Source organism: Xenopus laevis, chromosome 6S (genome assembly GCF_017654675.1).
Source record: "Xenopus laevis strain J_2021 chromosome 6S, Xenopus_laevis_v10.1, whole genome shotgun sequence".
Classification (NCBI taxonomy): Eukaryota; Metazoa; Chordata; class Amphibia; order Anura; family Pipidae; genus Xenopus; species Xenopus laevis.
Genome location: NC_054382.1, coordinates 74219153 through 74236231, shown reverse-complemented (window position 1 = coordinate 74236231; position 17079 = coordinate 74219153). Strand labels below are relative to the sequence as shown.

General features: G+C 36.3%; 1 protein-coding gene and 1 long non-coding RNA gene across 2 annotated transcripts; one reads left to right on the top strand and one right to left on the bottom strand.

The window, feature by feature from the left end:
* Window positions 1–231: 231 nt before the first annotated feature.
* Window positions 232–1573, bottom strand: LOC121395093. Its single transcript, XR_005962247.1, has 2 exons — window positions 641–1573; window positions 232–375 (listed from the first exon to the last, which is right to left on the bottom strand). It is a non-coding gene; the product is annotated as an uncharacterized LOC121395093 (long non-coding RNA).
* A 20-nt stretch (window positions 1574–1593) lies between these two features.
* LOC121395092 lies at window positions 1594–3519 on the top strand. Its single transcript, XM_041567670.1, has 2 exons — window positions 1594–3110; window positions 3376–3519. The coding sequence occupies exon 1, from the start codon at window positions 1795–1797 to the stop codon at window positions 3019–3021; it is 1227 nt and encodes a 408-aa protein (XP_041423604.1). The 5' UTR covers window positions 1594–1794; the 3' UTR covers window positions 3022–3110; window positions 3376–3519.
* The last annotated feature ends 13560 nt before the right edge of the window (window positions 3520–17079 follow it).

Genomic DNA, 17079 nt, shown 5'->3' with positions numbered 1-17079 from the left:
TATGGCTGCACACAGTTCATCATGGATAAAACTTTTTCATTAACTATTTAGTGATATACATCTTAAAATGCATTGTGCAATTATAACTCCCATATGGCTACACACAGTTCATCATAGATAAAACTTTTTTCATTAACTATCAGTGATATACATCTTAAAGTGCATAATAGAGATTTTACAAATTTATAAAAGCCTCTCACAAAGTGTAAAATTACAAAATATGATCTCTAATAAATATTGTAAAAACTTATTGTGACCCAATTCATCTAGCTATTAAAAGTGACACACATTATTTCATATAATACATGTTGAAATCCCACTGAAACATAATGTTAAAACCAGGTTACTGCTCAATCCGCCTAACCTGTAAAAGACCTGTAAAAACAAGGAAATTGCCATTAGCCTATCCAATTCACTTGAAATCTTTATGTTGTATCAATTTAGCACTTCTATTATATCAATTTAACAGTACCTTCTAATCTCGCAACATATGTTGCTATTCTAAGACATTCTGTAATTATTTCCTATCACTGGCTTCTATGTATATATTATCTTTCTTAGCAACAAGGTTGCAATATTATAGTTACCAATTCAAAAATAAACGATATATATATAAAGACTCCTGATTGAATGGACTCACCCATATGTAAATGCAGCAGGAGTTCCATGTCATTACAACTTGGAATCTAGTTATAATTCCTGGGAACAAAGGACGACAAGCCATTACTATTAAAGAAAACATGATAAATTGCACTGCTCATTTAACCCTTTCGGATAAGCACTATCCAAGCGCTTTATCCATCTGGCCTCCCTCTGCAATAGTATCAAGTTATGATCACCTCCTCTACTGGGTTTTGCTACTGTCTCTAACACTATCCACTTTAGCTGACATACATTATGTTTTACAGTATCAAAATGTCTGGCTACAGGAGTGTCAGTATAGGTGTCATTTTTAAAATTGCGTATATTGCCTTTATGCTCTTTTATCCTAGTACTGACAGACCTTATTGTCTTCCCTACGTACATTTTCCCGCAGGGACATTTCAGAGCATAAATTACGTGGCTGGTTTTACATGTGGCGTATGACTTTAGTTTGATTACCTCACCTGTAATGGGATGATTTATACAAGGTCCTTTTATAATGGAATTGCAACAGTTGCAATTCATGCACGGGTATGTGCCTACTTTTGGTGTACCTTTAAACACAGTATTGCTATTATCCACTCTTGAAATGGCACATAATGTGTCTCTTATTGACTTACCCTTTTTATACGAGAACCGCGGGGGATTCGAAAAAACATTTCCGAAGATAGCATCAGTTTGCAGAAGTGGCCAATATTGTTTCACTATCTTTTCTACCTTCTTACTCCTTTTGTCGTATGTACTTACGAAGGTTAATCTATCCGTCTCACCCTGCTTTTGTTTGGGCTGTAATAAAGCAGCACGGTCCATCCCTTTCACCTCTTCTACCACTGCTTTAAGTTTACCTTTGGGGTATCCCCTTTGCAGAAACCTTTCTGTCAGATCGCTACTTGCATGTTTATAACCCACTTCACTGGATGCTATCTTCTTGGCTCTCAAGAGCCAGGTATTTGGCTCTGTAGTATCGACATACAGAGCCTTTTTACTTCAATACCCCAAGATGAGGGGATTAAATGTGTGGAGGATGCTCTCTTGGAAACTAATTTGTCTAACTCATATGTTTATTTCTTAATTGACTGCCTTGAAATTGTATTAAAAAAGAATTATTTCAAATTTGACGATCTTTTCTATTGGCAGAAACAAGGGACGTCGATGGGTTCAGCGGTCGCCCCATCCCTTGCAAATTTATTTGTATATGATTTGGAGAATAAATTATTTCTGAGAGAGCCATATTTGCAGTATATTAGATGCTACTATAGGTATGTGGATGACATACTGATCCTTTGGGATGGACCGTTAGAGGCATTTAATAATATGGTGGATACTGCAAATGAGGCCCACAATACAGTCAAATTTACCAGTGAGTCATCCAACCAAACTATTAGTTTTTTGGATGTACAAATTAAAATAGAAAATGGGGGCCTATGTACAGATTTGTATCGGAAACCAATGGACCGAAATAATCTCCTCCACAGTAAGAGTTTCCATAACCCACGAACACTGGATGCGATCCCTAAGGGACAATTTATGAGAGCCAAGAAGATAGCATCCAGTGAAGTGGGTTATAAACATGCAAGTAGCGATCTGACAGAAAGGTTTCTGCAAAGGGGATACCCCAAAGGTAAACTTAAAGCAGTGGTAGAAGAGGTGAAAGGGATGGACCGTGCTGCTTTATTACAGCCCAAACAAAAGCAGGGTGAGACGGATAGATTAACCTTCGTAAGTACATACGACAAAAGGAGTAAGAAGGTAGAAAAGATAGTGAAACAATATTGGCCACTTCTGCAAACTGATGCTATCTTCGGAAATGTTTTTTCGAATCCCCCGCGGTTCTCGTATAAAAAGGGTAAGTCAATAAGAGACACATTATGTGCCATTTCAAGAGTGGATAATAGCAATACTGTGTTTAAAGGTACACCAAAAGTAGGCACATACCCGTGCATGAATTGCAACTGTTGCAATTCCATTATAAAAGGACCTTGTATAAATCATCCCATTACAGGTGAGGTAATCAAACTAAAGTCATACGCCACATGTAAAACCAGCCACGTAATTTATGCTCTGAAATGTCCCTGCGGGAAAATGTACGTAGGGAAGACAATAAGGTCTGTCAGTACTAGGATAAAAGAGCATAAAGGCAATATACGCAATTTTAAAAATGACACCTATACTGACACTCCTGTAGCCAGACATTTTGATACTGTAAAACATAATGTATGTCAGCTAAAGTGGATAGTGTTAGAGACAGTAGCAAAACCCAGTAGAGGAGGTGATCATAACTTGATACTATTGCAGAGGGAGGCCAGATGGATAAAGCGCTTGGATAGTGCTTATCCGAAAGGGTTAAATGAGCAGTGCAATTTATCATGTTTTCTTTAATAGTAATGGCTTGTCGTCCTTTGTTCCCAGGAATTATAACTAGATTCCAAGTTGTAATGACATGGAACTCCTGCTGCATTTACATATGGGTGAGTCCATTCAATCAGGAGTCTTTATATATATATCGTTTATTTTTGAATTGGTAACTATAATATTGCAACCTTGTTGCTAAGAAAGATAATATATACATAGAAGCCAGTGATAGGAAATAATTACAGAATGTCTTAGAATAGCAACATATGTTGCGAGATTAGAAGGTACTGTTAAATTGATATAATAGAAGTGCTAAATTGATACAACATAAAGATTTCAAGTGAATTGGATAGGCTAATGGCAATTTCCTTGTTTTTACAGGTCTTTTACAGGTTAGGCGGATTGAGCAGTAACCTGGTTTTAACATTATGTTTCAGTGGGATTTCAACATGTATTATATGAAATAATGTGTGTCACTTTTAATAGCTAGATGAATTGGGTCACAATAAGTTTTTACAATATTTATTAGAGATCATATTTTGTAATTTTACACTTTGTGAGAGGCTTTTATAAATTTGTAAAATCTCTATTATGCACTTTAAGATGTATATCACTGATAGTTAATGAAAAAAGTTTTATCTATGATGAACTGTGTGTAGCCATATGGGAGTTATAATTGCACAATGCATTTTAAGATGTATATCACTAAATAGTTAATGAAAAAGTTTTATCCATGATGAACTGTGTGCAGCCATATGGGAGTTATAGTTGCACAATGCACTTTAAGATGTATATCACTAAATAGTTAATGAAAAAGTTTTATCCATGATGAACTGTGTGCAGCCATATGGGAGTTATAGTTGCACAATGCACTTTAAGATGTATAACACTAAATAGTTAATGGAAAACTTTTACCCATACTGCACTGCTGGTAGTCACATGAGATTATAAATGATTGTTTTTGGTTGTTCCTTTTTACACTTGATAAAGGGCGTGGGCCCGAAACATGTTGTGTAACTCATTATCCCAATAAAGAACTTTGCAGACAAGTTGCTGCCCTGGATTTGTTCCACAACTACTGAATGCATTGCAAATGAATATATAGAATGCCATTGTTCTTTTCTTTGTCCAGCTGACCTGCATAATAAACGCCTAGGGGCAGATTCACTAAAGAGTGAAGTGGCTAGCGATAGTGACTCTTCGCCAGCGTTGCCACCCGCAGGGACATCACCTAATTACTCACAGGCGCAGGCACCAATTCACTAGCGAACGGGACTGTTGCTAGCGGTCATTCGCACTCTGTCACCAGGTGACTTTTCGCTCTGGCAAACGGATGTTACTCCGCAAAATCACTAAAATGCAGATTTTACTGAACATTACCTCTTTCGCCAGAGTTGCATTTACCACCTCAGACCAGTGAAGTAAAGCAGCTAGATCTTCCTCAATCTTCTGTCCTAGGAGCTGAAAATGCATCAAAAGTTCAAAAAACGCTGGCGACTTTTCCTTTTTTTTTTTGAAGCAGAAATGCCTGCAAAAGTCTTGACTTGAACTTTTTTTGGCTGACAAACTTTTTTTGGGTAACCAGACATTTCATAACATATGGAACATTCATTTTACAGTGGGCTCATGTGTAGGGCATTATATTAATTCTCTTGCCTTTATTAAGGTTCCCGAACATGTATAAGAAAAAGTGGTAACTTCAAGCATTTGCACCAACATTTATAATAAAGACCTCCATACAACTTTAAATTACCCACGTTATCCAAATTGACCTAAGCGCAAGCGTTCGGCACCCGGGACAAAACTTCACATTTTAGTGAATTAGCATATTCGTAGTGCATTTGCGCCTGGCGAAGTGGTGCTATGTGTGCAAAGCGGTCACTGGCGACAATTCTCCTTTTAGTAAGTCTGCCCCTTAGTCTGTCAAACATGCTATGGAGTTGTCACTATCCAATAATATGCCACAGAAGTTATACCTCATTTTTGGCCACTCATCAGTATTCTATTGCGAAAACCTCCAGCTTTAGCTTCTTAGACTTACTTATGAAAGATTGGGCCAAATGCAAATTCATGTACATGTACAAATTTACATGTATGATGTTCCCATGTTTCTTGAGCCCTTTGGTGCCTGTCTCTGTATGCAGTGATGCCTGCAAAGAGGTTGGAAGGCAGGTGGCACGTAGGTTACTGCAAGGTGCTGGGGAACTGTGTATTTTCCCTTCTGTCAATGCACACACATTTGGGCTGATTTTGACCCATATGTCTTTTCTTTGCCTCTATAATTCCAGTGTTCACCAAGAGAGTAAAGCAGGTGCCAGATTTTTTAGATTCTCTTATGTCAGTAGGTGCAGTAGCAGCCAACAGGAGCCCTAAGCACTCTGGTCCGCTACCCTCACACCCCGTCCATTTGTGTGCAAGCAGGAGTGTGTCCGCATGCACACAAGTGCTCATGCACAATAATAGAAAAGGAGGGAGAGCATGAAGGGGAAGGGCAGGGGAGGGAGGAAGGTAGGGGCAAGTTACAAGGAGGGAAGGGAAAGTAATAGAGGGGAGGAAGGAGGGAGGCGAGAGCAGCAGGGGAGCGAACCTGGATTAGGGGCAATAAAGGCAATGATGTGGTCTTTGATCTTATATTTATGAAAGCCAAACAATAAAGGATAAGTTTTAAATGGAGGTGCAGTATACACACTTTTTCAAAAATTGATTCATGCAACTTTATCAGTAACCAGCACTCCGATACGAAAGCACCAAAGAACTAAGAGGGGACTCAAACAACACGGTGCGGTTGGAGCGGTCTTATTTTCGGTTTGCAGTCTTTATAACATTCAGGTTTATAAAATGAGTACTTTGCACTTTTTAATTTATGGTATGTCACAATCTCTCAATTCATAACACATATATTTTAAACCAAATCTCTCTTTAGCTCCCACCCTTTTTTATGCTAAAAGTTGCATCCCAACAATAACTGAAAGGACAATAAGTTGGACATCTCTGAAGGACAAGTACCCAATAGCAATTATTACTCTCTTCACATAGATGGAAACAAAATGAAATTTGTAGAAAGAAAGAAACCTTTTTAGACATACTTACTTATTCTGGTTAGTTAGGCATCTAGGTCCACAAGGCACTAAGGTGGAATGTAATATTGGCCGATGTTGCAAAAATCATTTGCAATTCAAACAAATGATCGCAAAGGGGAAATTTTGCCTTTGCCAACACTTTGCCCCTCACACAACAGTTAGATAGCGTTTGAGAATTGATAGCAGTGTATGTAATACCAATTTTGCAACAAAATATTTAGCGAAAGCATAGCTGGTGTTAAAGGTTCGCAATGTGCAATTATTATTTGCAGTTCAATAAAAGCCTAATGAAGAATATTACGTGACAGGCACATTTTTATTTGCAAAGTTTTGCTCTTTGCGAATTTTATTACGTTTCCCCCAATGTCTTACTTCTCTCTTTTATTAAGATACATAAAGAAAATACAGAAATGTGGAAATTCCAATACAGTACTGTGTATTAAAGGCTTATATAATATGTTCTTGTCATATCTTAATATGAGTCCAAGCATGATGTCAAACAAGTTATGTTTGTGTCCTTATCGGAAGAAGAATGACTGGTAGGTTTAGTTTTACGCTACTTAATTTAGAATATTTACTCAATACTTGAATCAATAAGAAATGACTGCTCTGAAATTGCTTCATATAGAAGGAGAATAATTATAGTGCTTGATGCTGCATTCCTTATTATGCTGTAACAGTGTATACATTTGTATATATGAAGTGTTGATTGTCATTAACACAATACAGCAACACCAACAGAATACAAATACATGAAAGAGACATGACAATTTCCCTGCCATGTTGAAATTACAAGTGATGAGGGGCGTGGCTTGGCACCGAGCAAGATGGACGCATAGCCTAGGGAGCTCCACACCAGTCTCTTTCAGAAGCAAGTAAGCCCGGTCTAAACAGTGCAGAAAAGAAGGGAAGCTTTACAGAAGGACTTACTCACCTCTGGCATTATGGGCAGACACAAAAAATCCAGCTCCCCATTAAAATTAACAACTCTCAAAAGTACCTCACAGGGAACTCACACAGAGCCCACACAAAATGGCACCACAGCTTCATCAGCTGCAGTTACCTCACAGACACAGATAGTTTTTCCAAATATAAATGAGCAAAGCGGTGAATATAATCAGCCAGTCACAGAGGGCAAATTAAAAGAACTGCTAAACAATTTATGTATAACTCTCCAAAATGACCTGAGACAAACCCTGTCAGAAATAAAGACAGAAATAAGAGGTCTGGGAGATAGAATTACACACTTGGAAAATAAGGCAGAGGAGACTGTTTCTGCACTTAACCAAGTTGTGGATATTTGTACTAACTTAGAGGAGGATATTACTACACTACAGAAAAAAGTCTGATTTAGAAGACCGCTCCCGCAGAAATAACGTGCGGTTCAGAGGAATCCCTGAAGACATTAAAGGTCCAGATTTGATATGTTTTTTAAAGTCCATAACTTTAACAGTACTTCCACAGGTCTCAGATCATTTGCTAACTCTAGACCATGCTCACAGACTGCCAAAATCCCGCAATGCTCCTGCCACAGCACCAAGAGATGTTCTAGTACGATACCATTATTTCCATATAAAGGATGCTTTTCTTAAACTGCTCAGAAACGTAAAAGATCTACATGAACAATTCAGAGCTATCCGTATCTTTGCAGATTTATCTGCAGCCACTCTGGCCCAACGTAAAGAATTTGCAGATATAACCACGCTTCTGAGGGCAAATAATATAATATACAAATGGGGCTTTCCAACAAAACTGATAGTAACCAGAAATGGGAATACTTTTGTGTTCAATACACCAGAAGAAGCTCGGGGGATAACACGTGAATGGGAGCTAACCAACACAGATTCCAATGGAGACCTTCCGGTCAAAAAAAAACCTAGATTAAACGCAGAATGGGGAAAAACACAACGTACACCTGTAAAATGAAATACCCATCAGTGCTAAAATGGATTACTAGTAGCACAGAGACTGGTGGAGTTTTTTTCTGGGCTAACTTTCTTTAGTCTATCTAACTGTATATATATATACAAGTTTAAACAAATACATGTCCTAGATATAACTGCTCCAACTCATAATTTAATGAGAAAAAATTTGAAAGCTTATATAGAAAATGTTTCATTCTGTATGGAGCAATGTTCACTGACTTTAAATAGTCAGATGGTTATTTTCCTTGATATGTTTTGCTCACTTTTAAGGTTTTGTTTAATAAGTTTTTTTCTGTACCAGGGTAGTACAGCTAGTTACCACTATATCTCATTGCAATGTATTTTACTGCTTTTAGGTCAAGCTATAAAACTCTCTAAAAATGATATGCATAATAAGAGGATATACAATATCCTCTTATTATTGTTCTTTGACTTGATACAATATGTAAGGTATTTCTGGGTTCAGCCTTCCACAAGGTCAGCAAAGCATATTACAAATTTTGAACATGACTACGCCAATTAAATTAGTTTCCCTTAACGTTAAGGGCCTTAATATCCCCTTTAAATGATCTAAAACATTTTCTCATATGAAAAAGCAAACTGCAGATGTAATATTCCTGCAGGAAACTCATTTTAAAAAAGGAGAATCACCACAATTTTCTTCAAAGTATTTCCCGCATATATTTCATGGCACCAGAAAAGAAAAAGGGGGTATCCATACTGTTCAACCATAGAATATCTTTTGAATTATTGCACTGTGAGTCTGACCCTGATGTAAGGTACCTAATTCTGACATGTAAATTAAATTATGAACTTTTCACATTGTGTAATGTATATGCTCCAAATACGAAGCAAATTAGCTTCTTAACATCAATATTTAATAAACTATATAAACAGAAATGGGTTTATCATCATAGGTGGAGACTTTAATATCATATCAGACTCCAAAATAGACACTACATCAAATTCAGACAGATATCAAAAATCTAGTCTCAAAAATGGTAAAAAAGGAACAACAGATTCACCCTTCGCCAAACTCCTAGCCCAATTCAATCTCTATGACACTTGGAGGATAATAAACCCTAAAACTAGAGATTATACATTCTTTTCACACCCCCATGAGACCTATTCAAGAATAGATTATTTCTTGGTAGATAAAATACTACTACAGTATGTTAAAAAAGCCACCATAGGGAATATAACATGGTCGGATCATGCTCCAATATCAAATCATCATTAAATAAGTTTCCAATAAATACGTGGAGGTTAAATGAATCTTTATTAAATAGGATAAGTGATAGAGAATTTTACAATAATTGTTTGAGATTATTTTGAGATTAATTCTTCCACAGAAACATCACTTCAGACACAATGGTGTGCTCACAAAGATTCCATACGTGGGCTCTTTATTCAAAAAGCTGCCTATTATAAAAAGAAAAACAGGTTGGAAAGAACAATGTTAGAATCAAACCTAACTCAATTAGAAACACAAAACAAACTTAACCCCTCTAAAAATAGAACTAAGGAAATACAACAAATTAGAGAGAAACTTCATAATCTAGATCTCTTTAAGTTTGAGTTTTATTTAAGGAAATTAAAAATCCTACAATATTATAAAGGTAATAAGTCAAAAGATCATATGGCAAACTATTTAAAAGCAAAGCAACTAAAATCAAAAATCAAAAATATTAAGTTACAGAATGGCAAGATACTCTCTAATCCATTGTCCATTGCTGAAGCATTTGCAAAGTATTATTCAGATCTCTACAACCTAAATAAGGATAATACAGTAACTCAGTCTAACCCACAAAGTATAGATACATATTTAACAACAATAGATTTACCTTGTTTAAATAAGGATCAAGTTTTTTCCCTGAAAGCTCCAATCTCTCAACAAGAAGTTGAATATGCAATAAAACCATCCCCTATAAATAAAGCACCTGGCCCAGATGGATTACCTGTAATATATTATAAAACATTTTCGCAGGTATTAATACCAAAACCACAGAGTTATATAATTCAATTTTATTAGGAGAATATTTCCCGAAGAAATGTTACAGGCCATGATTACGGTAATACATAAGGATGGTAAAGATCCATCAAATGTCACAAACTATAGGCCAATTTCTTTGTTAATTTGTGACTTAAAATTTTATGCTAAGATATTAGCAAACAGATTACAAGATATTGTTTCCAATATCATAGACAAAGACCAAGTAGGCTTTATTAAGGGTCGTCAGACACAGGATAATACCAGGCGCTTTATAGATATAATACATGTAATCAGACAATCCAAGGTCCCTACTTTAGTCATGTCTTTAGACGCAGAGAAAGCGTTTGACCGAATATATCATGGTCTGATAAAAAGAGTCTTAGATAAGATTGGATGTGACAGCACATTTATACATGCAATTTCTGTATTATATCAAAATCCATCAGCCAGAATAATAAATGAAGGCTTGCTATCTCAAAAAGTTAATATCACAAATGGGACTCAACAGGGTTGCCCCCTTTCTCTATTAATATTTAATCTTACAATAGAAATACTTGCTCAAAAAATTAGAACCTCCAAGGAATTATCGGGTTTGTTTGTTTGTTTAATTGTGTGTATATTATTTTGGCTAATGTAATAAGTATGCAATGTTTTGAACCATTATATGCCATATAATGATTGTATTGTTGAAAACTAATAAAAATTGTCAGGATAAAAAAAAAAAGAAATTACAAGTGATATATTTTGACTGATCAGTCAATAGCAACTCACTCTTAAGACAAAGACTTTTAAAATTTTGAATTCTACAGAATTCTAAGCATTCACTTTTTTTCCCCTCTTATTAAATTGACCACTTGAATCCACCTTGTATGATTTTGTACTCTTTCTTGACTCAAAGTAAGGTTTCTAGCTAATAGCTAATACAAGTAATTCAAAAAACAACTGGACTTGCTGAGTAACTATTGAAGACTTTCACTGTTCATCCGAGCAGCTTCTTCAGTTCCACTGACTGGTGTGGGAAGTTCTCGGCATATAAACTCTTCCACTAATCCAATCACATCGGCACACTGCAAATCTTCAGAGAGGTGTAATCCTATCACAGTAACTACACCTCTGTGAATTTCAGATGTCACCTCTCTGAAGAGTTACAATGTGCCGTTGTGATTGGATTGGTGGAAGAGTCTATATGCCGAGAGCTTCAAACACCAGTCAGTTCTCGGCATATAGACTCCCACACCAGTCAGTTGAGCTGAAGAAGCTGCTCAGATGAGCAGTGAAACGTCTTCAAGCAAGTCCAGTTGTTTTTTGAATTATTGTGTTAGCTATACCATGACCTGGATGAATGAAAATCTTCAGAGTCATATGTTTCTAGCTAATATGAAGCATAGCCGGTCAAGCTGGCCAGGCGCCCTAGGCAACCTGGCCGGCCCCTTCTCTACCAGTGAGCCTCTTCTGCCTACCCCTAGTTCCAGCCCTGCTGTGAAGCAGAGTGTGGTTACATTACGATGCTCTCTCTCTCTCAACTGTGTTCTCAAAATGTTGTGTGGCGGATGGGATCACACAACATAGGTTATATGTACTGGAACACCTTTAGCTGTTAGGGGAGTCTTTTTTGTAGCAAAATAAATTAGATTCTATGGGTGTTTTTTATTGGCACGCTTTTCCCGCTTTTGGGATACCAATCCATTTTTTTTTACATTGTTCTTTATTATTTGCCATGTTTTGCTTTTTGTAAGAATTCGCAAAATGGCATCAAAAAATGCTAAATTGCATTGGAGTCAATGGGAAGGCAAAATCACATGCATTTTACGCTCATTATGCTATTACACATGCCCTCATTGTTGACCTCCTATCCACTTTGCCTGATGAAAGCTGTTTCTGGCATACCAAAAGAGGGCTAAATAGCATTTAAGGTCTTTAGGGAAGTAAGTAACAGTTGGCTGAATTTGACCATCTGTCTTTTTCTTGATTATTTAACTTTACTGTCCAAAATAATTGTTATAGTGATATTAGCAATGTCACAGTTTCAGGGGCCCATTGGGTCCCATTTACTAAAATGAGGATTTTTTTTTCACAAATCTTATTTTTTCCACAAAGAATTTGTGTTTTGTAAAAGTTATTTAAAACTCAAAATATTTTAATACAAAACTTCTCCAAGTAAAAGCAGTCAAGGTCCCATAGAAGTCAATGTGAGCTGCCCTGACTGGTGGAGGCCTATTTATCAACAGTCTCAATTTAGTGGTTTCAGAAGTTTTTGAAAACGAGACTAAACTCACTTTCTCTAAACCAACGAATGTCATGAAATGTATTTAAAAGTTCCGAAATGAAAAAGCACGAATGAGAAAAGTTGAGAAAACCACACAATACCTATCCAAACTCTGATAAATCTACAAGCACTGAACCATAACAGGAAGAATAAAAATGTATACATTTACATATAAATAGCTGTAATGACAGCTTTTGAATTTTGTCTTATAGACGAGACACCCATGAAGTTACAGTACCTTATCTGTAACACTGTACACAAATTAGAGCTTGTCATTATTCCATAACCATTATGGAATGTAGTCTCTCTACCAAAGATAGAAAATATGTATCAGTCAACTCCGCCTCTCATTATAATATTCTTAATAAAGCCTAAATGTTTAATATTTTTGCCTTATGCAACAAAGTAATGGCAACATAGAGCCTGGTGCCAAGATAATGGTAATGCTCCTATTAAAGGAAAATCCCTGAACAATGTAGGTCTCTTTAAAAAGATATTGCATAAAACAGCTCATATGTAAAACCCTGCTTCATGTAAATAAACCATTTTCATAATAATATACTTTTTTTAGTAGTATGTGCTACTGGATAATCCTAAGTAGAAAATTGCCATTTTAAAAAACAAGGGCAGCTCCCTGGGATCGTAGGATTCAAAGTGCACACAAACAAACCATACTTGTTAGGTCACATGAGCCAATTAACAGACAGAGTTCTGTCTTTTGTTTCCACACTTACAGTTAGGGCTGCAGTATTTCTGGTCAGTTGATCTCTGAGGCAGCACACAGACCATCATGAAATGGTGGTTCAAGGCAAGAGATGTAAAAGGACAATATTTTCTTAAATAAATACACCGGTTTGATAAGATTCTTTAATATGTCACTTAATTTGATATAAACTATCTGTTGCTTAAATATTAATTTTGGGGTAAAGTTTTCCTTTAACTAACATTTAGATTTCTAACCCAAAAAAGTTTTTTGTCTAATAAGAGAAAACACTTTTATAAGCAACTTTCCAATATGACTGTATTAGAAATTGTTAGTGCTTTAAAGGAAAACTAAACCCTATAAATTATGGCTAAAATGCCATATTTTATATACTGAACTTGTACCTGCCTAAAGTTTCAGCTTCTCAATAGCATCAATAATCCTGGAATTCAAACTTGTCACAAGGGGGTCACCATCTTGGAAAGTGTCTGCAACACTCACATGCTCAGTGTGCTCTGAGCAGCTGTTGAGAAGCTAATCTTAGGGGTTGTCACAAATTATCAAGCAGAAAATGAGGTTTGTCTGTAATATAAGATGATGCTACAGGGCTGATAATTAAATTCTGATGCTAATTCCACTGGTTTCTGTGCTGCCATGTAGTAATTGTCTGTATTAATTACTACTCAGCCTTATATTGTGACATTTATATTCTATGTGTACTGTATATTGTGAGTGGGTCCCTAAGCTCAGTAACTGACAGCAGCACAGAGCATGTGCAGTGAATCAGCAGAAAAGAAGATGTGGAGCTACTGGGGCATCTTTGGAGACACAGATCTTCCCTGCTAAATGACTGTGGTTGCCTTGGGCTGGTAGAGAAGCCCAAAACATAATGTACAAAATTTGTATCCTCCTTCTTCAGTTAGGCTTTAGTTCTCCTTTAAAAGTTATTTGTAGATGTAATTGCTATTGAAAGCAGCATTTGCTTAAGCCTGGATGTTATTTTTTTTACCAGTCTCCTCCAGCAAGACAGGTCTGTCAATCCATTGGCTTCTGTTACATTGTTTCTAAAGCCAGAGCTGTCAGGGGACAGACAAACACTGCTTTCAATAGCGATACATAAACTTAAAAAAAAAAGAAAATGTGCAATGAATGTATATTGCAAAGTTGCTTATAATTATGTTTTCTTTTATTAGGCAAAAAATTATTTTTTAGGTTGACGTGTCCTTTAAGTTTAAAAACCACAAAAAACTCTAGTGCAAAACTGTGCCAAGTAAATGCTGTTGAGGTCCCATAGAAGTCAATGGGAGCTGCACTGATCCTATTGGACCATTTTTAATCAATTTGGTCTGTTCTGATTTTTTTCACTAATAAATTGTCCAAAAATTAGAGATTTTAGAGGTTTTTTGTGTTTTTTGTTAGCAGATCACTTTATATATTTAAGCTTTCAAGGCATTTGTGATTTTCAAAAACCTACTAAAATTCAACCTTTGATAAATTTCCCCCTAATATTCAACACATTGGATCTCTTGTTTTTTGGGGTTTTTACTTGGAACTACAGAGGAGGAAACTGATTATTTTCAGGGAAGGGAAATATTTGCTGCCTTCTCAATAAGAACATTAATTAACATACTAATGAAGATGAATTGGTGCTTAGCCCCTTTCCCCAAACTTTTATTGTATGAAGGTTTGGTATGAAGATCCAAATTACAGAACGTGCTTTTATAAGGAAAGCCCCAGGTCCCAAGCATTCTTCATAACGGGTCCCCCACATGTATAAGAGCTTTTGAAACCACGATTCTCTAAAACCATGAATGCCATGAAAGTTATTAAAAGATAGAATAAATAAGTACGGATAATTACCAATGGAAAAAAAATTCTTCATGATCTAAATAAACATACAAAGAAATATGAGTTTTTCGGACAATTACTAGCAAAAAACATGAAAAACTCTAAATGCCTGAAAGGGTCCAATAGGATCAGGGCAGCTTCCATTGGCTTCTATAGGACCTCGACGGTTTTTACTTGGAAAGGTTTTATATTAGAGTTTTTCATGGTTTCAACACTTAGGGGTTTATTTATCAAAGGTCAAATTTTAGAGAAATATAAATTTGTTGAAACTCTAATAAATCTAATTTTAATCAAATGGTATGATATTTATGAAAAAAAGTGAACGTCTAAAATTGGATCGAATAATACCGACCAGAAAACTCGACTCAAATTCGAATCAAATTCAAATTGAGTTTTGTACATCAATTTTTTTGCCACGAGTCAAATTTTTTTGACACATGACTTTTTTTTCTCCTATTGGAGTCTATGGGGCGTAATTTTCGCAGTGAAACTTGGAAAAATTTGGCTCATTACTACTATTATAGGGGAACTATTGTAAATGAAAATTTAAGATAAGCTTCATCATACTGAAATACATAACTTTCTAGATAAAATCAATTAAAAATTCTGTACTGTTTAACAATCAAGTTTATATTCACTATTCTTCTTCATTCTCTCTTCATGCAGCAGTTGGGTGTCAGATATTCATTTCTAACAAAATAATTGCCTTTTGCACAAACCCTGCATGTAGAGAGACATGATGTCTGGTGATTTTAAAGGAGAAGGAAAGCTACGGAGGCATTTTATTGCCAATAGATTAGCTGCAATAGTGCAAGCTAGAATGCTATATTTATTCTGTAGAATGTTTTACCATACCTGAGTAAAAAGCTCTAGAAACTCTCTGTTTGTTTAGAATAGGAGCTGCAGTATTAATGTGGTGTGACATCACTTCCTGCCCGAGTCTCTCCCTGCTCTGGGCTCAGATTACAGTAGAGAAGGGAGGAGTCGGGGGAGAGGAGCAAACTGAGCATGCTCTTGCCCAGGGCAAGGAGTTTTAAGCTCAAGGCAGGAAGTCTGATACAGAAGATATAGTTGGTGAAAAAGTCCAAGGTAGACGCAGACCATACAGGTTAGAAAACACTGAGGGGATAAATACCACAGCCAGTGGAAACAAAAGAACCTTTCAAGTCTGATACAGAAGCCCATGAGTACACAATAGAAGAAAGAAATGCAGTATTTCTTTTTACAGGGGACTCAGTGCAACATTACTTGGGGGGTTTACTGGTATATTTAGATGGACCTTTCTGATAAGGCTTACTTAGTTTTAACCTTTCCTTCTCCTTTAATAGAGTGAACTCTAATACTGTACATCTTCTAGGCAAAAGGAGCCCCCCTATAAGATATATTATCTTATTATAACTGTCAATGAATATCTGACAACTCCTGCATGAAGACAGAATGAAGAGAAACAGATGCTGAAAGAGGAATAGTGAACATAAACTTGAATATTTCTGAAACAGACAGTGACACTGAACTGACAAGATCAAACTTCGGATTGTTCCAAATTTGCCATGTCTCATTAATCTCTAAAATCTAATAATCCATGATCATGAACTATGACCTTGACAAGCCTATAAAACATAAACTTTTCCAGCCACAGAGCTGGAACTAGGGGTAGGCAGAGTAAGCAGTAACCAAAGTGACAGTGGAAGGAGATAGTGCTCCCCTCTCTAGTTCTCCTGATGGTGTAATCAGGGGTCCAATCAAATGTTATGAAATGACATCGTTCTCAGTTTTTGTAGGACATCCCATCATCACAATTACCCAACTAAAAGTTAAAAAAAAAGGCTAGTGTTAATTTTTTCTAGTACTTATTTTCTTCCAGTTTAAAAAGCCTTGCTGGTAGCTAAGGAGCATAGCTATTCAGAGGTTTGTTGAAGTCAACATCAAGATTTCCCAAGCAAGGCAAGCCGAGATAAATATAGAAAGTATTTTTAGTAACTGTTAATAATAAAACAATGAACAAGACTGAAAGGACCCTGTAAGGGCATCATTTGACATATGGCAGCATCAAGTGAGGTAACAACAGGCAAGATGACACCGCTACAGCAGCATCCAATTGCTCCAGCAACATTAGTGACAGAATGCTAAAAATATTATCTGAGGCCAGCGACAGCAGGGATTAAAAATTATGTTTTTGAAGTTGAATGAAACACATCGGAGCCAGCCACATGTACAAAGGAAAAGCATGGATACATTTGCTGCAGTGATATGGCTGAAACTGAATATAC

Bases quoted from the DNA above. Each gene is read 5' to 3' on its own strand.
- LOC121395092 (XM_041567670.1), top strand. From the start codon at position 1,795: ATGGGTTCAGCGGTCGCCCCATCCCTTGCAAATTTATTTGTATATGAT.